The sequence below is a fragment of the Xyrauchen texanus genome, chromosome 43 (genome assembly GCF_025860055.1).
Source record: "Xyrauchen texanus isolate HMW12.3.18 chromosome 43, RBS_HiC_50CHRs, whole genome shotgun sequence".
Classification (NCBI taxonomy): Eukaryota; Metazoa; Chordata; class Actinopteri; order Cypriniformes; family Catostomidae; genus Xyrauchen; species Xyrauchen texanus.
In genome coordinates, this window is record NC_068318.1 from 21,375,920 (window position 1) to 21,402,946 (window position 27,027).

A 27,027-nucleotide genomic window follows, 5' to 3' on the forward strand; every position below is an offset into this window, starting at 1 on the left:
ATTCTATTCTAGTCTATACTGTACTATTCTAGACTACTTTAGCATATATTGCTACCAAACTACATTTCAATGTTCTATACATCAATATCCCATACTTTACAGTGCTGTACTATGAAATGCTGTACTAAACTACTCTATACTATATTATTACATAGCATACATATACACAATCACACTCTACACTATGTTATACCAAAGTACATTACACTACATATCAGTATTCCATTCTTTACTGTGCTATACCATGTTATACGATATCATACTATACTATACTATGGCATATTTACTACACTACTGTGCTTTATTCTAAGCTTTAATATACTATACTACTCTCTACTAGAATATGCTATAGATACTATACACTACAGTACCCAATACTATTTTATAGTATACCAAACTAAATTAGACTGCTCTATGCAGCAGAATTCCATGCTATACTCTGCAGTATAGTGCTATGCTGTACTATAATATATTATACTATTCTTTACTAAACTGTGCTAAAGCATACATACGACACAACTTTACCCTACTATAGTATACTGAACTTCATCACACTGCTCTACACAACAGATTCTTTACCTTCCTATGCTATACCATGGTATGCAGTGCTGCGCTGTACTGAACTATATGATACTATAATGTATCATATATACATAGAGTAGATTCTATATTTTTGGTGTGCCCACTCATAATCATTATTATTATGTTAATTGAAAGCTGTTTCTCTGCTTGATTATGTAATGCCATCACCTATGTGCTCAGCTGTGCCACGTGAGTGCAGGCTGACTGAAAGGGACCGGTCGTGCTCTGCATCAGTGCATTCACAAGTAATTAGACACTGACAAAGCTTGAGACAAGCAGCAGCCACTTCAGCCGATTGTGTCTGGAGAGTGAATTAATGAACACATACAACAAATAGTCCATGGGTGCCCATCTAAAAGCCTATCCTACCCAGTTTTATCCAATTAATGATCATCCTGCCCAGCCAGGCGTTTACGTTTCTCATAATCTAACAGTCTGTGTTTAGATCCATAGTAAATTATGTCAGTGTAAATTTGCAAGCATGTTGCTCTTATGTCAGTTAAAGGGTTAGTTCATGTAAATATTCTCCAATCTTTAACTCACCCTTATGTAGGTCTAAATCCGTTTGACCTTCTTTCCTCTATGTAACTCAAAAGGAGTTGTTAGCCTCAGTCACCATTCACTTTAGCCGCTTTTCCATAGAGCATGGTACAGAGCGGTTACAGTAGCATTTCCTCTTCAGCACGGTTCGGTGTGGCATTATTATAAACCATTCTCGGCCCACAATTCTCAGTTTGCTGAAAGTCCTCAACTGTTCTCAACCATGCTGGTGGAACGGCTTTAGTAGGTGCCAACTCACGATTGCCAATTTGCCACTGTTAAGGTAACTTACAGCACTTGTAGTTGTTTCTAGCTTGCCAAGTTTGCCAATAGTTCCTCATGATTTTATGATGATGGTTTAACTTTAAGTATTGGAACATACATTATATTTCTACACACATTTTTAGTCAGGGAAGTAGATTACTAGTTCATAAAAACTCAAAATATATTAATATATGCTCATAAACTATTTTCATATAATATTGTATTATAATATTTTGTCAATAAATATGCTTTTTAGCAACTGTTACCTTTCTGTGTGTTTTTGTATGGTGGCATACACAAACCCTCAGGAAATTGTGATAAACCTTTCACCTTTTTCTCTTTGATTTTCTTTTTGCGACATGGGCTGTGTCTTTCTTGTGTGTTATGGTAAATGGTCTGCACTTATATAGCGCTTTTCAGAGGTTACCAAAGCGCTTTACACTGTGTCCCAATCACCCATTCACACACACACTCATACACCAATGGCGGCAGAGCTGCCATGCAAGGCGCTAGCCTACCATTGGGAGCAACTTGGGGTTCAGTGTCTTGCCCAAGGACACTTCGGCATGTGGAATCATGTGGGCCGGGATTTGAACCACCAACCCTGTGATTAGCAGCCGACCCACTCTACCACCTGATCCACAGCCGCAGTGTTAGGAGTGTAAAACCAAGTAAAAAAGCAATCCTAAAAACTTAAATATGTGATCATCCTTCATTGCGCACTCGCTCCAATGTTTACCTCTCACGCCGTCACCAAAACACAGATCTGTGTTTTCACTGCACCACAGTGGTAAAAGACAGTGTAACCAAGCCAACTGGCCTGGATCGGCACGGAATGGTGTGGTTTTGCAACAAGAATTGTTTGGCCTGATGGTGGAAAAGAGGCTTTTGATGCTGTGAAAGTGAATTTTGTAACCTAACATCTCCTTTTTATATTCCATGGATAAATGAAAGTCACACGGGTTTGGAACAACATAAGAGTGAGTAAATGATGCCAGATATTTTTGTTGTTGTTTTTGGGTGAACTATCTATTTAATGTTTCTAGTGAAGCTCTGGTACTCTAATTATCTCCTCTATCCACTTCCTACCATCTTGTCCTCTGATTAGCACTAGAATTGACATGAAGAGATGTGTTAATCCAGCAGCCGAGTGTCCCTGCTGCCAATAAACTCATTAGAAATCTACACTGTGCATATAAAAAAATAAACATGCCCTCATTTCGTTAATGTACCATTTCAGTCTCCAGCAGAATTTTTTTTACTTCCATACAGAATATTCTATATCACAAATTATGGTCATGACCACATTTTGATGTGATGTATGCACATGTTTTCTTGGCATTTATGCATTATTGGTCATTAGACTGGTATGGGCTAGTTGTGATTGGTCATCGGAACGGGCTTTTGTCACAAAGACCTGGCAACCCTGATCTGTACAGTTAAATAGATTCCTGACAAACTTGAGAGTGCTGTAGATGTTTGATTATCATCACAAGAAAATCTGCATATCATCTGCAAATTGATGAACGCAACTGCTGTATTGATTTATTTTACTCTCTATTGAGAGTATATGATGGTTAAACATATCAGGTTCAGAATTCACCATTGTTGTTATAGAATTCATGCCCAGTGCAACATAATATTCACTACAACTTAAAGGGATAGTTCACCCAAAAAAGAAAATTCTCTTATTGTTTACTCACCCTCATGCCATCCCAGATGTGTATGACTTTCTTTCTTCAGCAGAACACAAACACAGATTTTTAGAAAAATAGTTCAGCTCTGTGGGTACATACAATGCAAGGGAATCAGACGTTTGTTGCTCCAAAAAGCACATTAAGGAAATATAGAAGTAATCCACAGGACTCCAGTGTTTAAATCCATATCTTCAGAAGTGATAAAATACAGTAGGTGTGGGTGAAACACAAATCAAAATTTAAGTTATTTTACCCTAAATCTCCACTTTCACTTTTAAATCTGAAAGTGAAAGTGGAGATTTAGAGTAAAAATTGACTTAAATATTGTTCTGTTTCTCACCCACTGGAGTCATATGGATAAAATGTATGTTTCCTTTATGTGATGTTTGGAGCTACAAAGGTCTGATCAGCATTCACTTGAATTGAATGGACCTACAGAGCTGAGATATTTTTCGAAAAATCTTAGTTTGTGTTCTGCTGAAGAAAGAAAGTCATAGGCATCTGGGATAGCTTGAGGGTAAATGAGAGTAAATGATAAGATAATTAAAATATTTGGGTGAAATTTACCTTTAATAGGAGCTCAAGTCTGAGCTTGTACTGAAATATGCAAGGGATATGTTAATGTTTATGACTTGTATTTTAGCAGTGTCTTTACTGTTGGATATTGGAGTCATCTTTCTGAGTGTATGTGTCTCAGGGGACGATATCTTTATGACTCACTTTCTGAAACTTGGCTTTTGCTCATTTATGTTCTGTTTGCTTTTTATTTCCAACCATTAAGCTGCCAGATTTTGAGAGAACACTGCAATTATCTCTCTTAATCTCCTTAGTATTTGTCTGCCACTATGTGATGGACCGCAACAGTAGATAATTGCATTGCCTTAGCTAGATGGCACATTTCTTGTTGCAAGAAAACACCTTCGCTCTGTTCAAAACTCTAGCGAGCTGCTTACAGAGGAAGCATTTAAGGCGATCATATGTTAATTTTTAAGGTAGCTTTACAACAAAGGCAATCCTAGAATGCTTTGTGGTGAGATCAGAAAAAAAGAAATCCAAGACGGCGTCTGAAGCGAGAGTAATGTTGATTATAAATACTGTATATTTAATCTAATACTAAAGTCTTGGATAAAATTTTGTTCATTGCTATAGTGTGTTTTATTGTTAGCTTAGCAACATGCTAATGTTACACTATTGAAATCAATTAAGGAGTCAAGTCTTGCACTCATTTTGTGCCGTATAGAAAGCAGGCAGCAAAGGATTCCTTTTAAACGACCTCTTAGAATGGCAGATGCCTTATGTAGACAGCAGACTGTGACGCATCTCACTGTGCAGGTGAGGCCTGCAGTACATACAGTGGGTACGGAAAGTATTCAGACCCCCTTAAATTTTTCACTCTTTGTTATATTGCAGCCATATGCTAAAATCATTTAAGTTCATTTTTTTTCCTCATTATTGTACACACAGCACCCCATATTGACAGAAAAACACAGAATTGTTGACATTTTTGCACATTTATTAAAAAAGAAAAACTGAAATATCACACTGTCCTAAGTATTCAGACCCTTTGTTCAGTATTTAGTAGAAGCACCCTTTTGATCTAATACAGCCATGAGTCTTTTTGGGAAAGATGCAACAAGTTTTTCACATCTGGATTTGGGTATCCTCTGCCATTCCTCCTTGCAGGTCCTCTCCAGTTCTGTCAGGTTGGATGGTAAACGTTGGTGGACAGCCATTTTCAGGTCTCTCCAGAGATGCTCAATTGGGTTTAAGTCAGGGCTCTGGCTGGGCCATTCAAGAACAGTCACGGAGTTGTTGTGAAGCCACTCCTTCGTTATTTTAGCGGTGTGCTGAGGGTCATTGTCTTGTTGGAAGGTGAACCTTCGGCCCAGTCTGAGGTCCAGAGCACTCTGGAGAAGGTTTTCGTCCAGGATATCCGTGTACTTGGCCGCATTCATCTTTCCCTCAATTGCAACCAGTCGTCCAGTCCCTGCAGCTGAAAAACACCCCCACAGCATGATGCTGCCACCACCATGCTTCACTGTTGAGACTGTATTGGACAGGTGATGAGCAGTGCCTGGTTTTCTCCACACATACCGCTTAGAATTAAGGCCAAAAAGTTCTATCTTGGTCTCATCAGACCAGAGAATCTTATTTATCACCATCTTGGAGTCCTTCAGGTGTTTTTTAGCAAACTCCATGCAGGCTTTCATGTATCTTGCACTGAGGAGAGGCTTCCGTCGGGCCACTCTGCCATAAAGCCCCGACTGGTGGATGGCTGCAGTGATGGTTGACTTACTACAACTTTCTCCCATCTCCCGACTGCATCTCTGGAGCTCAGCCACAGTGATCTTTGGCTTCTTTACCTCTCTCACCAAGGCTCTTCTCCCCCGATAGCTCAGTTTGGCCGGACGACCAGCTCTAGGAAGGGTTCTGGTCGTCCCAAACGTCTTCCATTTAAGGATTATGGAGGCCACTGTGCTCTTATTGAACCTTAAGGGCAGCAGAAATTGTTTTGTAACCTTGGCCAGATCTGTGCCTTGCCACAATTCTGTCTCTGAGCTCTTCAGGCAGTTCCTTTGACCTCATGATTCTCATTTGCTCTGACATGCACTGTGAGCTGTAAGGTCTTATATAGACAGGTGTGTGGCTTTCCTAATCAAGTCCAATCAGTATAATCAAACACAGCTGGACTCAATTGAAGGTGTAGAACCATCTCAAGGATGATCAGAAGAAATGGACAGCACCTGAGTTAAATATATGAGTGTCACAGCAAAGGGTCTGAATACTTAGGACCATGTGATATTTCAGTTTTTCTTTTTTAATAAATGTGCAAAAATGTCAACAATTCTGTGTTTTTCTGTCCATATGGGGTGCTGTGTGTACAATAATGAGGAAAAAAAATGAACTTAAATGATTTTAGCAAATGGCTGCAATATAACAAAGAGTGAAAAATTTAAGGGGGTCTGAATACTTTCCGTACCCACTGTATACTTGGAAGCAAACACATTCTTTAGTATGAACTCAGCCTGCCTGTGTATCTCAAAGTTCAATGACAGAGCTGGAGGGGTTTTTTTTTTCTTCTTTTTTCGCCCAACTGTGCCGTGTGTTTTTTAGCATGTCCTTCATGATTGAGACTGTAGCTCTTGAGGCGGGAGATGTATTAATGTAATTAGAGTCGGTACGCAGTAGGCAGGGGCAGCCTCAGTCTCTCCTGCCAATCGATCGTTTGGTCGCAGCAACAGGCCGACTGCATCTCCCTGGGGACTTGTGTAGATGGCCATTTCTGAATTCTAATGCGTGTGTGATAAGCCTTATGGTCTCCAGCTGAAGGAGTTTGTGTGTCTGTGTGTATACGTGCTAGAATCTACCACCATTCATTAAATGTTACGTTTTTAAGGATGGCACAGATTTATTGACGTTTTGCCCTCAAGCTGATGTGTAGATAGGAAATGTGATCTAAAATGACAAATGTTGACATAAGTGTACGCAAGAATAGCCACACCGATTCTAAACTTTTTTAGAATCTTTTAAGAAAGACACATTATAGGTAGGTTAATTTGTAGGTTAATAAATGTAACACTGTGGCTCAGTATTTTTGCATTTCCATTTGGTGTGATGATAGTGGCACAGAAAGTATACTCTTCACCTTTAAACTCAACAAGCACTCTATTGAAAGGGTTCAGTTGAAGGACAGGTGACATTGATTTTCAACCCCTCAGCGAGAGAAAGAGAGAGAGAGAGAATGTGTGCATATCAGAATCTCAATCTCTTAGATGTGGCTTCTTTCGTTCCCTCTGACATTTAACAGTGATATATTCAACACACACACCCACACATGGACATAGAAACACAATTTCTCACTTAACGCATGTGAAATATTCATAATGGGAGTAATAGTTGACGTTATTCTGTCATATTCATAGTAATAAGTGTGGATTATCTCTCAAAGCCTTTAGACTGAACAAGGACATTTATCCACTCAACTGAACCTTGTCCTGCTGTGTGCCAAGCAGTATCAGGGATTAAGTTGTGCGTGCTTTTGTGTGCTTGTGTGTGTGTTATGGGTTTAAATGTTTAGTTTGTATCTAAGCTATTAACGTTCATATCTAAGATGGGATATTTACATCAGTGTCTTCGTGTGTGTGTCTATCTGGGAGAGATTAAATGACAGTTCCATTGACCTTATGGGTCTGTTCAAATCTTAGTGAACTGCTTCGCTGCCTACTTAGGAAGCTGTCTCTATGGCAGCTTACTCACTGAAATGGAGCCTCATAAGAGACTGACTTTTCTCGTAGGTAGCAACTCCACACATCATTCAAATAGCGTTCCTCCACATGGGAGACTCGACTTGCAACTAATAAATATACATAGGTGACGCAAGAGAAACAACACGTGACTCTAATGAGCATAAATACTCATAGCTCACACACATTTGGTTTTGTATCATATTAAACTATTTTTATCTACAGTATACTTTTCAGTATTGAATGGATTATAATGTATATTTCTACCTTAGAATTGTGCCAAAGTGGAGGCTGCATAATTTAAATGTAAACCTTTTGCAGCTCACTTGTTTTAGAAACAGAGCATTTGTGCTGTCATTAGCAACCAACTATTCAGTAGTATTAACAACAGCAGAGAGAGAGAGAGGACATAAAAACATTCATCATTCATGTCATACAAACCACTTTTTTTCCAAACACAAAACAACTTAAATCATACTACTAGTTTATGTCACGTTTTGTTTTGTTCTGGCAATTATCTAATCAATGGGTCTGTGTATTGTGCATGCATATTAATATGGTTGTATTCCATTGCAGTGCGTGTTGTTTTTGTTGACTGTATTGGAGTTGTGCTCATCATCATGGCAGCAGTGAGCTCAGCGGTGCCCATCATGCTCTGCTGTATCCTGTAATAAAAACTAGGCCAGTTCACACATCTCCAATCCACTCTGATCTTTATCTCTCTCTCTCACTCTTTCTCTTTTCCTCTCCCTCCAACTCTTTCACTCACCCTCCCTTTATCTCTTTTCACAGGCAAGCCCTGCCCCAATTATTGTCAACACGGACACTTTGGAATCTGTACCTTACGTGAGTTTTAATTTCAATTCATAAGATCAGTGGCCATGCAACATTATCTCTGTGTGTGTTTGATATATTGTATATAGCAGACTGCTCACTGAGTAGTGAATGAGTTTGACATCCTTTTTTGCATTTTTAAATTTAGTGTAATTTATCAATCTCCATGCTGCACAATGAAGGTAGCCCTCTTCAATTATTGATTGCTTTTTATAAATAAACCAGATAATGAGCCCAGTTTTTAGCAGCAGGTTTAGATTAGGACGAGGGCTTTTCTTATATGATCTTGAAATATTAATGTTGGTCTCTGCTGTGTATTCAGTGGGACGTTTGTCAAAGATTTGATGCTTTTAGATGAATGATTTGAAAGAGGCAGGTCCTGGATCAAGGGCTTTGGAAAAGATAAATCTAAGCTCTGTTCCAACACATAGTGAGCTGCCTTCCTAGACAGCATTTTAAATCACTGTAGGCATCCAAAACGAACACAAAGTTTGGGGTTCCCTTGCAATTATTTTAAGTTATCTTACAATGGCTTTTTTATGAAAATGAATCATGGTCTCTGAAAGATTTAGCATGTTAATGTTAATGTGTGTATGAAATACTGATAGGATATTGGTCCTGGCGGACAAGATCTGCAATTGCTGCTGCAGAGCAAGGACAGGGAATTTGTTACGGCTAGAAAATTCACATACATACAGAGTTAGCATGTGGACATGCTGCTGCACAAATAGACGAAACACAAGACATGCTACATCGAGCATTGATGAGATGCTGCTGCACAAATAGACATTACAAACAATCCCCATGTCGCAAATCTAGACAGGTGATGCTGGGGTGGAGGTGGGTTTCAGAGAAAAACTCTCACAACGTGCTGCATAAAACCAGCTTGTCTGCAAAATTTAGCAATTTAAATGTTATACAATGAGAGAGATGAAAGTTGACTGGCTACCTGATTACAAGTCAAAGGACCAATCAGCTAACACCATGCATGCTGATTGGCTTAACGTGTCACATATGAGCAAGCCGATGAGCAAAAAAAATAACATGAATTCACATCAGGGTTACCTTAGTAGAGTATTCCAAAATCTGTCTATTTTAAGGTTTAATTTCAGTTAGGATGCACTGCTATAGAGATACTGTAGATGTGGGGAAAAGTTATGAATTGAGCTTGTGAAAGAACAGGTGATTGGTGTACTTAATGAATGAATGAATGATATCAGTGTGTGAAAGCTGAGTTGAATCAGACACTAACACAGAATTATAAGCAGTCGGCACGAAACACAATGTGTGAATGCACACTAACAGCTAAACTTAACCTTCAGGGGGCTGAGTCAGGTTTTGGCCACCTCTTCCTCCATTCATTTATTGCTTTGCATCCTCTGTAAATACTTACATCAGGAGAAATATTCTTCCATTCTTGCTGTTTTTCAGTAGAGGACTCTCCTCCAGTGAACAGACCTCTCACGCACGGCCTTCACGATCACAGAGGATAATTTCATTTGTTTCTCAATTCTCTGCCCGCATCTCATTAATAAAATATTAATATCATGGCATATCCAGATGACTGGGGATGTGGCATATTTTAGTCAGTGCTTCCATCAACAACGACAGCTCAACCGTGACATCCAGAAACCAGTTGAGCATTTAATATCATTAAGACAAGTTAATTGCTTTTTTCTCCTTATTTTTCAGCCGTTCTTAGTTTAAAGCCCACTTTGGACCTGTGTTGGAATAAATGTGTGTGGTTATGATGATTATGAGCTGCTTTGAGCATCAATCTGTCACTGATTGACCTTCGATTGTTACCCTAATATCTTAATATAAGTCACTTATAAGAGAGAATGAGAGAAAGATGACAGGGTGTTCAGGAAAAGAAAATGCTGTTCCAAACCTAGTCGGCTGCCTTGCTAAATCCTGCCTACATAGGTAGCTGTCTTCTAAAGCCCCGTTCACACTGTCAGTGATTTTGACACTAGATATAGCTAGTCTCTGAACTCTGTGTCTCTGTTTCCACATTAATAAGGTTATTGGTCGGCCGCACAACCGGCAGTGTGAACGGGGCTTATGGCAGGATTCTATCCCTCCTGGAAAAAAAACTGCTAAAAAAACAGGTTTACTGGGCTTAGCTGGTCTCCCAGTCTTTTTTGCTGGTTTTAGAGGGGTTTTGGGCACTTTTTAGTTGATCAGGCATGTGGACCTGCTGGTTGGCCAACTTTTCCAGCTGAGCACCAGCTTGAACAGGTTGGCAGACCAGTTAGACCTGCTAAAGACCAACGTTACCAGGCTGGGAGACCAGCTTAAACCATTTAACAGCATCAAACCAAGTTAAGTTGGTTAAAGCTGTTTGTTTGTTTTTCAGTAGGGAACTTTCATAGATCCAAATAAGTGACCAATTTGGAATACTCTACATAGGCAGCAACTCTAAAATAACTCATTAGACAAGAATCGCCATTGATTTCAATAGAGTGTGACATCAGCATGTTGCTAAGCTAATGGCTCTGCATTCTGTGAAGGACAAAATACATAACACACAAACATCAAAATTACTTTTATTGATACTATAAAATGTATACTAAAAATGTACAATCAGCTTTTATTTCACCTTGTCTGCCACCTTTGCTCATCACATTGCATTCTGGCATTGTCTTCTCCACAAAGGATACATGTGATGCTGCATTGCCTTTGCTTTGCTCTCAAAAGTCTCTGTAGTAGAAAAGATTCACCTACCTTCTTTCTCTGTAGAAAAGGCATTTCTTTTGATGTGTCACCACTGGGATTTACCATTCATTTCATTTTAGATTTATGGACCTAATTTGTCGATGCATCTGAGCTGTGTGAGCTGGAGGTGTGTAAACAAATCTAGAAGTAAAATACCTAAGTGTGATTAGGGGTTTTGGAGGCATGCTTTTTCCATGCTTGGAACAAGTGTGTTACTTCATTTCCGATCAAGTTTTTGCTCCGGAGGTATAAAGACCCTATACAGCCCTAGAGAGAAAAGGGTGAGGACAGCATGGAAGAACCGATGCGAAAAATGCTCCTTGTACAGGCATTCATCGGACACATTTATCTGACACAAAAACACATATGATGTACACATACTCACTCATCCAAAACGCTCTTCTTTTCACTTTATTAAAAGGAGAATCAGTTTCTCTAGTGAGCAGATTTGCCTCAGATTAAATACTATGTGTTTTCTGTGCTGTATATCAAGAAAGTGTCAAGGCTAGGTGGAAATTAATTATGAAGGAGATTTGTCCTCCGGAAATGTCCTAAAGCTTCCGAGAGATCCTGAAGAGATTCTAGAACTTGGTAATCTACCATTAAGGCGATATAGACATATTTTGACCCAAATGGAAATGAGACTGGTCTGTGAGGGATGGAAGTACTGTCTGTTCAATGGGCTATATGTTTTGTAATGATTTACCTGTTTGTCAATCAAACAGTCAAATTAAATATGGTTATTCAGATTATAAAGTCTGTTCTGTGTAAAATGCATATTTGAAAAGCCAACAGGCCAAGCTGTAAATCTGTCAGCTTTTAATTACGGTTGAATAAGCAGCCATGAAAGGTATTTATATTAGCAACATTGGTTCTTGTATTTTAAGTGGCCTGCTATCAGGGCAGCAGAGTTTATGTTGTCACTTACAGTACTCATGATTTGGTCATGGCTGGTCAAGAGGTCTGTTAAACCATGAGCCAGCTCGTGTTGTGACTCAGCAGAGACCACTTAGTGCAAATGAACATCAGCCTCGGGTCCAACTGCCCTGGACTTAAGACAAACTATTGCATGTAGCTCTGTTCCAAAACACAGTGAGCTGCCTGCAAATACAGCATTTTAAAGCATAGATAAAATCAAACATTCTAATAAACCGTACTTGTAAATTAAGAATTTTAGCTGACTCATTGAGAGAAAAAAAAAAAAAAATATATATATATATATATATATATATATATATATATATATATATATATATACTGTATATATATATATTTATACACTCACCTAAAGGATTATTAGGAACACCTGTTCAATTTCTCATTAATGCAATTATCTAATCAACCAATCACATGGCAGTTGCTTCAATGCATTTAGGGGTGTGGTCCTGGTCAAGACAATCTCCTGAACTCCAAACTGAATGTCAGAATGGGAAAGAAAGGTGATTTAAGCAATTTTGAGCGTGGCATGGTTGTTGGTGCCAGACGGGCCGGTCTGAGTATTTCACAATCTGCTCAGTTACTGGGATTTTCACGCACAACCATTTCTAGGGATTACAAAGAATGGTGTGAAAAGGGAAAAACATCCAGTATGCGGCAGTCCTGTGGTCGAAAATGCCTTGTTGATGCTAGAGGTCAGAGGAGAATGGGCCAACTGATTCAGCTGATAGAAGAGCAACTTTGACTGAAATAACCACTCGTTACAACCGAGGTATGCAGCAAAGCATTTGTGAAGCCACAACACGCACAACTTTTAGAGTACTAATTTCTGTTGAGACATTCAGATGGTAGAGTCAGAATTTGGCGTAAACAGAATGAGAACATGGATCCATCATGCCTTGTTACCACTGTGCAGGCTGGTGGTGGTGGTGTAATGGTGTGGGGGATGTTTTCTTGGCACACTTTAGGCCTCTTAGTGCCAATTGGACATCGTTTAAATGCCACGGCCTACCTGAGCATTGTTTCTGACCATGTCCATCCCTTTATGGCCACCATGTACCCATCCTCTGATGGCTACTTCCAGCAGGATAATGCACCATGTTACAAAGCTCGAATCATTTCAAATTGGTTTCTTGAACATGACAATGAGTTCACTGTACTAAAATGGCCCCCACACTCACCAGATCTCAACCCAATAAAGCATCTTTGGGATGTGGTGGAACGGGAGCTTCGTGCCCTGGATGTGCATCCCACAAATCTCCATCAACTGCAAGATGCTATCCTATCAATATGGGCCAACATTTCTAAAGAATGCTTTCAGCACCTTGTTGAATCAATGCCACGTAGAATTAAGGCAGTTCTGAAGGCGAAAGGGGGTCAAACACAGTATTAGTATGGTGTTCCTAATAATCCTTTAGGTGAGTGTATGTATACACACACTTTATAAATACTTGACTATTTTTATTAATTACTGGCACAAAGGTTATGGTGTTAATTTACAGTTACTAATAAAAAATATCTTCAAAAAAATGCATCATCACAGTCAATGAAAAGAGTGATGAGTTATTCTACTCATTACTGCAAATTATTGATAAAAATAGCTCCATATTATTAGAAATAGTATTTTACCCTTATAATTGTGTGTGCTTTGCATTTTTGCTTTTAAAGTATACCATTGTTAACGTTATTGAAATCAACCGCTCTTTGTGTGATTTTGTTTGATGTACGTGAGCAACCATTGAGAGAGTTATATCTGTACAAGTTGCCAATGCAGAGTGTTTCCTATCAGTCTCTAGTGAGGTTCCATAATAGCTAGGATGTTGCATTTGAAAGAAGCTGCCCATATAGATGCTAGACAGTGGCCCTGTCCCAAATGAATTACCAAAGAGTGTACTCAGAGGAGCTAATATATTGCAGCTGTAATATTTTGTAAACAATGAAAACTAGAATGTAATTAGCTAATACATTCTATAATCTAATAACATTCTATCACATTTCTGGGGTAAACTTTTATAGTGGTGAATAGGAAACCACAGCAGATATACATTTTGTGACCCATTTGTTCCAAAAAAAGAAGAAAATTCACAATTGTGTTTCCACGACTTTCCACAAGAGGAAAAAAAAGAGAGAGTGGTGGATTACGACAGTCAGAAGAGAGAAGATGTCAAATTTATTGTCACTCCCTCAGCAGCTGCATATGAAATCCCATCGCAGCTGCATATGAAATCCCATCGCAGCTGTGGTAACTAGTTTTTTGTATTTATAAGTATTATTATTAATTCAAGGGAAATATAAAGCCTAATGTTATGCATTAAGTAACAAATAAAATTCAAAGATCAAAAAGTTTGGTTGATTTGTTCTGCTAAATAAGTCAGAAACGTGTCATCACAGTGTGTGAAAAAGGTCTATTAGCTACGTTTTTTTTTAATACCTGGATCGAGAACCAGTTCATTACAAAGCCTTCAGTGTGTTCACTTTGAACTAGTGAGAGTAGAGTTCAGTTACAGTAGCATGAACACTAAAGATACTCAGATGAGCGACAAGGTTAATAAAGCATTTTTTAGAGCACTCAAAAACACCTCCTCCTGGCTTCAGCAAAATTCTGTCTAATTTTTATAGCGCCTGTGTTTCCATTAGTTGTCAGGAATAACAGTGCAGTGGTTAACTCATAGTGCTAATTAGTCCATGTGGGTGTGTATTGAGGAAACAGAGTCTTATTATGTCGAAGCCTGAGGGATATTTTGTGTTTAATCACAGCGATGGGTGTAAAAATGTGCCATCCCAACGGCCAGAATTCTGGAGGGAACGATGAGCTTGTTTTGCCTGAAAATGCCCAGTGCGTGCATTGTAGTCAAACAGTCGTCATGGAAACATGACCCACTCTGTGTTGTTTTTGTATGAGCTGTGTGGTTGTGCATTCATGCGCTTTGTATGTTTGCATGGGTTTGAGTGTTGCCACATTAGCAGTGACTCACCAGTTTAATGTGAGCCTTTACACCCCGGATACTGCATCGTGAGTGCCGTCCCCTCCCTTTCACAATGACCCCTCTGCAGCTGCACTCTCCCCCGGTCTCCAGCATCTCACATTTGCAATGCCATGCAGCTCAGAATGCTAATGCCACTCAAACCCCAATAATTGGATCACTTCTTCAGCTGAAGATGTTTTTCTTGACCTTACAATGACAATGTCATGCTACAATGACATCTCCAAAATTAATGAGTGATTATCTTAGACTTAAATGGATAATTCACCCTAAAATGAAAATTCTGTCATCGTTTAATCACCCTCATATTGCTCCAAACATGTATGACTTTTATTTTGTGCACAACAAAAGATGTTATTCTGCCTAATGTTGTTACCTTATGTGTTCCAATGAAAAAGAACAGAACAAATGAAGACTTTGTAGAATTTGTATTTTTGGGTAAACTATCCCTTTAAGTTAGCAGATAAGGGCATTTGTCATCTTCTGATGAGAGCTGGCATTGTTAATGATCTCATTTACTCAGTTTTATTGGCTTCTCATCTATCAATTATCACAATCTTCCTGTTTGTGGCGATTTTTAGTCTCTGAGGGCAGCGGTGGATGCAGGATGTTCTGAAGAGCTTTTGCGTGCTGATGAAACTGCTTAGAACTGTCTTGGCTTCTGCTGCTCTAATTAATTTGCCTCACACAAAAGTTTCACACTTTGTAAAGAAGGACCCAAAATGCAGGATGCAGTTACAAAAAGTAAAAAAAGAAAAAGAAAAGAAAACTCACACAAGGGAGAGGGTTTGAGTGGAGATGGCACAAGGGCAGCTGTGGCTCAGGTGGCAGAGCGGGTTGGCCACTAATTGCAGGGTTGGTGGATCGATTCCTGGCCTACATGACTCCACATTCCGAAGTGTCCTTGGGCAAGACACTGAACCCCAAGTTGCTCCCAATGGCAGGCTAGCACCTTGCATGGCAGATCTGCCGTCATTGGTGTGTGAGTGTGTGTGTGTGAATGGGTGAATGAGTCACAGTGTAAAGCGCTTTGAAAACCACTAAGGTTAAAAAGTGCAGTTTTACCATTTACAAGGGAGATAAATATGAACAGAAATCTAAAAACTCAAAGAAACAAACTAAAAACCATCCAAGCAAACAGGAAACAGACCAACAGGAATGCATACAAAATAATCAGACACCAGACTAAACACAAGAGGAGTTTAAATAATAATAAATTAAGTATGAGGGAGAACAGGTGAAACCGATAACAAGGTAACAAGGCAAACAAAAGGGTGGGGTATCACTCAAGACAGAAAGCACGTGTGCAATGAGGAACCAAACAAAGCCAGGTACGAACAAATGACAAACACAGACAATTGACACGAGCACATGCCGCCAGGAAAACACACGCAGCATGCACTCATGTCAACAGAAAATGACAGGACAAGAGAATAAATGACAATGCCAATAAAGAAATGGCATGCATTCTCACACAAACACCAGACTAGACTAAACCCGAGTGCCCACTGCAAAGTAAACAAACAATGCAATGCACACCCAGCCACAAATAAGACATGAAACTTGTCAGATCTCGCAAACCAGATAATAAACACCACCAATAGAAATGGCTGAACCCTGACACAACATAGAAAAAGGCAAGACAAACAGAGAAAGCACTGGACGATCAGGGAGAGGAGACGGCCACGATCCTGCCACGATCCTGCCACAACATGAAAAACCAAGACCAAAGTGGCAGGACCGTGATACAGAAGCACTTGTGGGCACTGAGAATAAATAACATTTTTGTCTGAAAATAAAAAAAAATGGCCATATCAGACCCCTTGGGGAAGAGATGATTAGGTGTGAAGGAGAATAGATAAAGGGTTTTTTTATTCCCACATGTGACCAGCTGGCTAAAAATTGTTGTGTGAAAAGACAGATAATGTACAGTCAGCCGGTTGTTATCACCCAGTAAACCCTGACAGGGTGATCAGGACCCAGACACAAAGCGACTTGCTTATTACACAGCTAACCAAATAAATAAATACAGTACATGGACATAAACTAATGATTTATGTTGAAATAATGTAATTATGTGAGATAAATAATAATAAATAGCTGAACAGCTGAAATCCATCTCCGGTTTGTGGTTCTGTTGGAGTTTATTTTATAATTAATAAACGTCTGTCTGCTCATTATGCATCTTATTACAAGACTACTTGCCAAATAAATAAATAAATGCAAACGAAACATTGATTTGACTCAAAAGGATTTTATTAGCTTACTTGTAGAGATCGCACAGTGGTCCGATAAGTAGTAAAGATGGCTCAGACACCCTGATAAGCGGGTCTGATATATGGATGTGCGGTTATTACTGAAAAATATAGGACCTCTAGATGGCGCCATTGACCAATCAGCATAGAGTATTCCATAGAGCTGTGTAATAATTTGAGATGACCGGCTGATTGTACATTATCATGTACTGTAGGTCTCAAAACCTGAAATAAAAATGGTATGCTTTAAAATGGTAACTTGATGATTTGGTAGAAAACAGTGCTGCCGGCCCATCTGAAACAGTTAAAGTGGAACATATTTTTATACTCCCAAATTATGAACGTCTGAGTGCTGTGCTGGTATTGAAAAGCACTTTAGTGTGTATTATACCCCAGTGTTGTCAGTGCTTTAGATTCTCTCATTAAAGAATACATAAGAGGAAAGTCTCCCATCACAAAGATGACCCTCATTTGAAGTTCAACTTGAAATTGGATTGGTTCTCTTTTAATGCCAATTCTAGCTCTAGCTCTCTCGAGCCTGTGTGTCTGCTCTAGAGACTTTGTACGAGGAGGTAAGCGATAATGGATTGTAGTGTCCGGACTCTGATTTATCCAATTACAGTTGACATGGTGAGCTGAATAGATATGAGACTCAATATCTACTTGAGACGTATGAAAGAGCAGTTCTTCTTTTCTCAAGGAATGAGTTGAATGCTGATTACTCTTCAATTCTGATAAAGCTTATCCTTTTCCAGATGATAATGTTGATGTATTTATTTATTTATTTGATAGGTAGCCGTGCAATAAGTGGGATAATGGACATTCAGTGGGTCATTAATGGCACATGTAATGATTTCAATGGGAATGCTGTGTTTAATGGACATAGATGTGACACAAGTGACGCTCCATCATGCAGCCATAATATCCACATCGTTTGCATGCTGCAGATTTAGGATGTTGCTTTGGTATCATGTTTGCATATTAAATGTGACAGTGAAATGACAGTTATTGCCTTTTTTGATTTGCATCTGCATTGCATAAAAGACAGCTAATTATTTATTTATTTTTTCCCAATAGGTAAATGGGACAGAAATTGAATATGAATTTGAAGAGATTACATTAGAGCGGGTGAGTAACTGTTTCTTCCCTCCATTTCTCCCTCTGACGCTACACATGCATGCATACATGCCGTTGGCATTGGCTGTGAATGTTAGGCACTATGTCATGTTTAATGCTCATGTGGAGTCTTCTGCCTGGTAATCCAATCATTCACTGCATGGCCTGTGAGCATGATCATTATAAACTAGAATCACATCTATTTAACATGACCAGCCATGGAACAATCTAATTTGTAATGACTGCAAATGTTATGACATTTAAAAATAATTAAATTATGTTTAGAATTGAGGTTTGACCAGCTTTTGGAAAGAAACTATTCCTTTGAAACCGGAATAGTTAGTTTCCAAAAGCTTGATTAATTTTAAAGTCAAGTTATTACAAATTAGCTTGTTCCATGATTGGTCATGTAAGACGTGTGACTAATTTATAATGATCATGCTCACACCTGACCAAAATATACAAATATTTCCTCTCAATCTCCTTTTGACAAAATGTTGTATATATATATATATATATATGTAATGCATTATAAAAGTATTTATAATTACTTGCACAGGTAGTTGACATGAAATTTCAAGCAGTGTGAATACTTAATGTAATTTATTTCTTTTACTATTTTTTGTTTAATTGTTGTATATAATTTATATTCATGCAGTTTTTATGTATTAATTGAGAGACTATGTGGAATATTTGAACTTGTAAATATTAATTAATTAATTTAAGTGAACAACAATGATAGAAAAGGATAGAAAGGCAATTAAAAAGGACAAAAAATGTGTAGTCTTGCAAAAAAAGGGTATATAGTCACAGAAAATATACACTTCCCCTCATATATTCATATGCATTTGACCTTAAATACTTATTCATGAACATGTTATTTGACAACCCACACACTGCAATATGTTTTATTGATAACAATAAGGTTGTATTAGCATTAGTAGGTTGTAGTTAACATTAGTTAACTATATTAGTTAACTTGAACTAACAATGAACAATGCTGTGACATCACTTATTAATTTTGGTTAGGATTACTAGATAGTAATACCTGTATATTTATATTAACAATAGTAATTGGCATATACTAATAAATGTTTTTACATTAACATATGTATACATAAAAATGTGTTAATTCATTATACACTATCATACACTAACAATTAACAATTTTCTAATTATAAATTACCATTACCACCAAGGATAAAAAATATTACAAATATTGTTCTGTCATAGTTCATGGTACCTAATGCATAAGTAATGTAAATGAATAAAACATTATTGTAAAGATTCATTGTTATATCTTTTCATAAATCATTTTAACCACAGTTGTAATATTTTATATACTTAACAATTATTGATTACACCTTTAAAAATAAGAATGCATTATAACAGATTATATAATGTAAACCATGAATAAGTAATCAGTGTAATGTTTCAAAACTGTCTCTACCATCAAGAATACATTTTGAAATGCATTATATACTGTACACATGCTTCGTTGAAAGTGTTTCGGAAGCCTTAATTTGCACACATATCACAGTTAACCACTGGATTCGCTTTATTTGCAAGTGAAAGCCAGGGATGCACAGTAGAGGCAGTGTGTGGATGAGAGAGAGAGAGAGAGAGAGAGAGAGAGAGAGAGAGAGAGAGTGAGAATTAGATGGCTGCAGATGACATTCTGGCAGCTGCACTCGGAGTCGCATGACTAGACACAGATCATGGACAATAGCAAAGGTCAGCTAAACCAGAGGGAGCACAGATTTGACCGACCCTGGTGCCCTGAGGCTGAGAGTGTATGTTTGGGGCTCTCTGCAGACTGAACTGAGATTACAAGCTGTAAAAGTAGATACAAGCCAAGGCGATAACTCTGCTGCTGGGGGCTGATCTGTTATTGTCACCCTCCTCTTTCTCTCACTTTTTCTCTGTCTTCATCATCTGGCCCCTTTGAAACATCTCTCCAGTTTTATGTGCCAAAATGTGGTTTTCTGATTGCCTTTTCATACTTTGAATTTAAGCAAATATTTTCTCCTGTAGTTCCACAAAAATGGTTCTGTATAAAGCAGCTTTAATACGGCCTGGGTGAAGATTTAATCAACAATGATAAATTCTTCTGTAATTCCACTTTATTTGAAGCTTAAAACACAATGTTTTATGCTGAGGTGGTGCCTCGGAGAGTTTTGTCATAAACACAACTAGTTAAATGACAGAAAAATTTTGTTAGGCTAAAATAAAATTAGCCATGATGACAAAGTTTCTGTCTATTTATGTCTGAGAGATGTTAAATGTGGCTCTAGTCCTGATTGTGTCAGGTTTTGAGTTGTGAGTTTTCACTGCTTAGAGGCGTGTGGCTCACCAAAGTGTAAACACTGATGAATCATGGGGAACAAAGTGCCGTGCACCTCTTTCAAAAATAATGTTGCACTTCTCAACTCTCTCTTTTTGTTCATTACCATTATTAAGTTATCACTTTTCATACAGTTCTGTGCAGTTTTATAAAGGATATTACATAATTGTTTATAACATTTTGACCCTTGTGAATACCAGTTTATGGAATACACGGTCGTGGAAAGCCTGAAAATGTTAGGGAATATGAAAATTGTAATGTCAAACCCTTGAAAAGTCTTTGAAATTAGTAAAAGTCAAGGAAAGGGTCATGTTTTTTTTATTATTAATTTAATTATTATTGCTCTTTAGAAATGCAGTCTCTATAAAATCCCTATTCAGTAATTATGAGTGAGAAAAAAAAATACGTTCATTGGTGAAAAGTTGTGGGAAATCTGGTATACAGTAATGGACGGGATGTAGGCAAATTACACTGATGTTGTTCAAATTTAGGATTCTTTTGTGATAGCACATTCTTCTTTTGATTCGCATGATGACATTTCACATATGCTTATACTGTATGTTTCTCCTCAGGGTAACTCAGGGTTGGGGTTTAGTATAGCAGGCGGTACAGATAACCCTCACATTGGGGACGATCCGGGAATCTTCATCACCAAGATCATCCCTGGTGGAGCTGCAGCTGAAGATGGCAGACTCAGGTGGGCAGACATCAGTGTTTCGAAATATACATTTACTAGTGTGCTTGCGTTGGTGTGTCTGTGTGTGCGTGTCTTTTTTTTCTTTTTCTTTTTTTGCCATACATGGCTTAAACTCAGCATGAAATCAAATTAGACCCTCTTTACTTTCTTAATACACATTCTTAATCTAATCCACCTTTGCTTATAATTCATCTTGCATAATCTTTAATCAAAATATAAAAGCTTGCACCTTCTTTGAAACTATTTTTCTTTGGGGATGACATTTGCATTTAATTATTTTTTTCATTTAGCAGCCGCTTTTATCCAATACCACTTACAAATGATGTTTAGGATGAATAATGCAATTCATCCTGAGGTGGTGAGAACATGATAAGTGCTGCAATACAAAGTTTCAAATTGCTAAGATAAATACAATTTGAAGGAAGGTGAGAGACAGTAGTTTTTTAGGTAGAAAGAAGACATTAGAGCATTAAGAAGATTTGGGTTAGTTGCACATGAAAAAGTTGCACCTTTAGATGTTGGTAATTACATCACCAATCCCATTTTTTAACCACTAGCCTCCAACAAACTAGATCTATTCTGGAATGGACTGGCCACTTTTCACAATCCAATCAATTTAAATGAAATTCCTGTCCTACATTGATTTAATTGAACATCTAGTTTTATTCTGAAATATATAACTTTATCTCTATCCATCTCTGTGCTGTATATATAATACACCGATCAGCCACAACATTAAAACCACCTGCCTAACATTGTGTAGGTCCCCCTCATGCCACCAAAACAGTGTAAGGCCACATCTCAGAATAGCATTATGAGATGATGTTCTTCCCTCCACAATTGTACAGAGCAGTTATCTCATCAACGGGGCAATTTCATCTGCAGAAATGCTGCTCACTGGATGTTTTTTGTTTTTGGCACCATTCGGAGTAAATTCTAAAGACAGTTGTGTGTGAAAATCCCAGATTAGCAGTCACAGATATACTCAAACTAGCCCATCTGGCACCAACAATCATTCATGTGATTATCTAATTAGTGCAGTGCATAAAATCATGCAGATATTGGTCAAGAGCTTCAGTTAATTTTCACATCAACCATCAGAATGGGGAAAAAAAATGTATCTCAGTGATTTGGACCATGGCATTAATGTTGGTGCCAGGAATTTTAGGAGAAAAGTTTAAATTTATTGAATAAAGCAAGCTATCAAAGAACAAACTTTGACCGGTACAATTTTCCTTTGGCTATTCTGAAGGCTGTTTACTTTGATAAGCAGTAAGCTGTGGAGTATATATTCCTGGCTGTAGTGTGTTTGAGAGTCATGTCAGGCCGATCAGGAGTTGATTGAGAGGGTTGTTTTTTTAGAGGGAGGCATAATTAGTTTGTGCTGGAGAGATAGCAGATCTTCCTGTATTTTGTATGCCTCTGTGCACACGTGTGTGTGCTGGTGTGTTTTAAAGCAGCAGCTGGATGACAAGCCTATCTGAGCCTCCCCGCTCTGCTCCATGACTTGACTCTTTTCTTTATCTACTCATTCTATCAGTACTGCCAAAGCTTTGAGCACCACCAATCCTTCCCTCACCATTTCTCACTCTCCCTTTCACACCCTCAATAGTTGCAGTCTTTTGTGCTTTCTAGTCACAATATGCATCTCTAAATTGATCTCCATTCCCCTTTCCTGTACACCCCATATTCTGCATTTTCTCTCCTTAAATAGTAAGGCACTTTGAACGTTCGCCAATAAACTGTGATCGATTTATTCTGAGATGGAGGTGAACACCATTTAGAGAAGCAATTATCTCCCCCCCCTTTTCTACCATTGTTTGACTTTGGGATTGTTGGAAGCAGAATAGCCACTGGATAAATCATGCAGGCATTGGAATAAATTATTTGAGGAGCAAACAGAGTGGAAGATGCATCAGCATTTTCAATGTAGATGTATGATCAGGCTTTATAAAGCTGGACAGGGAAAAGCCATACTTGGTTATTGTAAGAGGAGAGGAATCTATAGAAAACTACAAAACCAAATGTGTCAACCAGCAGAAATGTTTAAGTAACAGTTTATTGTGGTCATGCAAAATGTCGCCGCAAGGATTTGGCACTCCTATCACTTTACATTTAGAGAAAATAAGAGGAAGAGTTTGTTAGAAAAACAGGTGTGTCCCCTGTGGTGCAGAACCGGCACTCAAGCTGAAATTGTTACACTGATAACATAATTTGTAATGCTAAAAAATATTTTAATTTAGAAAAATGCAAATTAGAAACATTTCCAGAAGTGGATTCAGACTTTTAAACCTCACTATATAGGCATATATACATGTTTGTGTGTGCATCATTTGGTTTGTGTATGTGTGTGCTCATGTTTACTGGGTCTCAGCTGCTGTATGTGAGCATGCCCCAGGAGACAACTGTCCTTGGTCCACAGGCTGCACTGATCTGGAGCTCTCCACAGGGGTCTCACCATGCACTGAGAAACTAACTCCCTGCTATTTTTCTCTCCGCAGAGTGAATGACTGTATATTGCGTGTGAACGAGGCAGATGTGTCGGAGGTTTCACACAGTAAAGCAGTGGAAGCTCTAAAAGCTGCCGGATCGATTGTGCGGCTCTATGTGCGCAGAAGAAGGCCAATGCTGGAGTCCGTTACCGAAATCAAACTCATAAAAGGACCAAAAGGTTTAAATCCATCTGTTACTTTAGTTGTTTTTGTGCATTAGATTGCATTATGGATGGCCGACTAGTCGATTTGTGAGGTCGACAACATGTTTTTTTTTTCTGATTTATTATTTATACGTTTAGATTTTTTTTAGCAGCTGTCCTAAATTAGCATGCTGGCGGTATGCTGCACTTAAGCTGTTACATTGTGTCTTAAACAGACGTGATGCCATAAGATTAAATTGACCAGCAATTTTCATGGAACAATCACAGCGAATTAGAACATATTTATTGTTTAATACACAATAATGAGGAGCATGATTCTGGATTCATGGAATTTAACTATGAGCAGTGCTACCTGGCATGACGCCTCAGAAATGGAAACAAGTCAATAAGCAAAACGTCCTGTCAATGCTTTTCTCAGTTGCAGTTAGTTAGGACAAAAGCTCTGATTAACATGGAAGAAATACCTTTCATCATGCGTTATCCTATCGCATCTATGGTAAAACCCTCTTGGAGAAGTTGTGTCTTTAAATTCATCCCCTATGAAACACCGGCGCTACAACCGTACACATTCAGGCTCATGTCTTTGGCCAATGTGTTGCAACTCGCACATTCTTTTGAGTGTCTTGCACCATCAGCATTGCGTTTTTTATAGTAAACATAGTTCAGCTTTGAACAAGAAAGCATCCTATTTAAACAGTCCCTAAGAATCGTACAATGTGGGTAAGGTTTCCCTGAACCAGCCTAATTATTCAAGGCTTCCTGAGGACCAGTTAGTTAACTATTTGTTTAGGCAACCCAAGTTTTGAACATCATTAGTTTCATCAGCTATATATTTTTCTCCATTGGTAAAAATAAAAAAAATGGACACACATCCAGAACAAAAAAACAAGTGAATAACAAAACAGCATTTGAAACTCCATGGAGCCAGAGAGTTATCATGTTGTTGTGTTGTTGTTTTCAGTTATTTTTTTGCTTTCCGTTCTTCTGTGTAAGTAGTTGTCCAGGCGGGGAAATAAACAGAGCTATATCCTGAGACAGACTCACAGCTTTGATGCAGTATTCAGAGTTAATAGAGAAAGGCGTATCACACATACACATGCACACAACGGCACTTGTGCAAATTTGTAGGAAGAGCTTCAGGCGACAGTCACGCTTTAAATCCAAAACACCATTAACTTACTCAACAACAAATATTTTCACCTCTAAGAGGCTTTGAAACAAGATTATATTTCAGGAAAGTGCATCTTTCTGGTCTGGAAGGACTTTAAAGACTTTTGGGTGCTGTATATTACTAGTAGTCAATGACTATCAACTGCTGGATGATTCTGTACATTAACAGCATTTAGGGTTATTACAAAATACTTTATGTTGTTGACTTGTGTATTAGGAAGTGCACATATCTAACTAACATAACTGCTAGATTCATGTTCCTTGCATTATAATGAACAGTGCAAAAAAGCCTCTGTCAGCTTCTGAATAACACGTGGTTAGTGTAAGGGGCGTTTGAAAGAATTTTGGATATGTGGACTAAACTATACTTAGTGTAGAAATTTGGAAATGAGATAGGGATGATACACTAGAGGTCAGGTTTTGCTGTCACTCTGTCCATGGGGACATCACTAACCATTTTGATTTGTCCCTTTTCAAAATCCCATAGGGCTCGGCTTTAGTATTGCAGGTGGTGTGGGAAATCAACACATCCCTGGAGATAACAGCATTTATGTCACTAAAATCATCGATGGGGGCGCAGCACAGAAGGATGGCAGGTTGCAGATTGGAGACAGATTACTCATGGTACGTCACATTGACCTTTGACCTCCAGCTGGGTGATACAGCCATTTTAAACATTTGCAATGGGGGGTTAGAATTAGTGAGAGTTTTTAAACATGGCCTAAACTTACATTCACACAAAACTTGAAATTAAACTAATAATTGTTGGGCTGAATGAAAAGCAAATCCACATCGGTCCAATAGGTGACAGTGATCAACAACCAAATTTACTCCATCCAACTTTGCTAAATTTGCTTAACCTGCCTGTTGTCTAGTGATGTGGTGTATGTGTCAACCTTAGGGCTGTTGGTTTTTAGAAATTTTGGTTAATCTTTTTTCAGATTCTTTTGAAATAATGAGATGCTAAGTGAAATCTTACATTAAACAGTGCAATACAAAGCATACTTAACACTAGTGATGACTGATAGTATGAATGACAAAAGATTATGTCATTCCCCTGAGTGGAATAGATTTGCCTGAGCGGGCAAAATCTATTCCAATCTCAAGGCATCAGAATCGAAAAATCTAGTAGTACCATACCACACATACCGAAAAAAACAAAGGTACATGTCCAAAAAACATGATGCATGAACCCCCCAAACAAAAAACATTGTAGGAACATTGTACATGTCCAAAAACATTATAGTAACATGGTGCATATCCAAAAGAACATGGCATTACCATAGTAGTATTTCATAAAATATGGTAGTACCATGGAACTTATTTGATACCTGCCATTGTACATGATAAAGTACATGTCTAAAAACATGGTATTTTTAGTACTATTTTGTTTGTCAAATAAACTGCTATTTTATGGAATCATAAGCCCCTGCATTTACTATTCAAACATATAGTATGGAAGTACCCTCATGTATGCCTTTAGAGATCTTCTGGAAGAAACTGCCTCCAAAGTTAAACAGGCTGATTACGCTCTGGATGTTCGCTCGAGTGTCAGTGTCAAACTCTGTTGCTTTTAACCCTCGAGGGTTGTTAAAGTCTTTAAGACCGAGTTTGATTTAATTAGCAAGATCAGTTCTGTGTGCAGTTCTGTGGCAGCGCTGATTCGCTATTGACCACTAGAGCATAACTGTTTATGTAACGCTCAATTCCCCACTCAAAATCCCTCCCTCTGTTTCTCTGTCTCTCTCTTGCTCAGGTGAATAACTACACTCTAGAAGATGTGACCCATGAAGAAGCAGTGGCCATATTGAAGAACACATCTGATGTGGTGTACCTAAAGGTTGGGAAACCCACAAGTGTCTATCTCTCAGACCCCTATGGGCCTCCTGATATCACACACTGTAAGTGATTCTTCCCACATGCATGGAATACATAAATATGCTTTATACAATCCAGATTAATGGTTTAGAAGTTCGCTAGGGTTGATGTG

General features: G+C 38.3%; 1 protein-coding gene across 1 annotated transcript in view; it reads left to right on the forward strand.

Annotated features, from left to right (window-relative positions):
* dlg2 (discs, large homolog 2 (Drosophila)) overlaps window positions 1–27,027 on the forward strand; it is a 320,093-nt gene that overhangs the window by 202,877 nt on the left and 90,189 nt on the right. Inside the window, exons 7-12 of the mRNA XM_052115808.1 lie at window positions 8,120–8,173; window positions 18,132–18,182; window positions 21,087–21,211; window positions 23,713–23,882; window positions 25,525–25,661; window positions 26,794–26,938. Coding sequence (XP_051971768.1) covers window positions 8,120–8,173; window positions 18,132–18,182; window positions 21,087–21,211; window positions 23,713–23,882; window positions 25,525–25,661; window positions 26,794–26,938 — 682 coding nt within the window. The remainder of the gene's footprint in view (window positions 1–8,119; window positions 8,174–18,131; window positions 18,183–21,086; window positions 21,212–23,712; window positions 23,883–25,524; window positions 25,662–26,793; window positions 26,939–27,027) is intronic.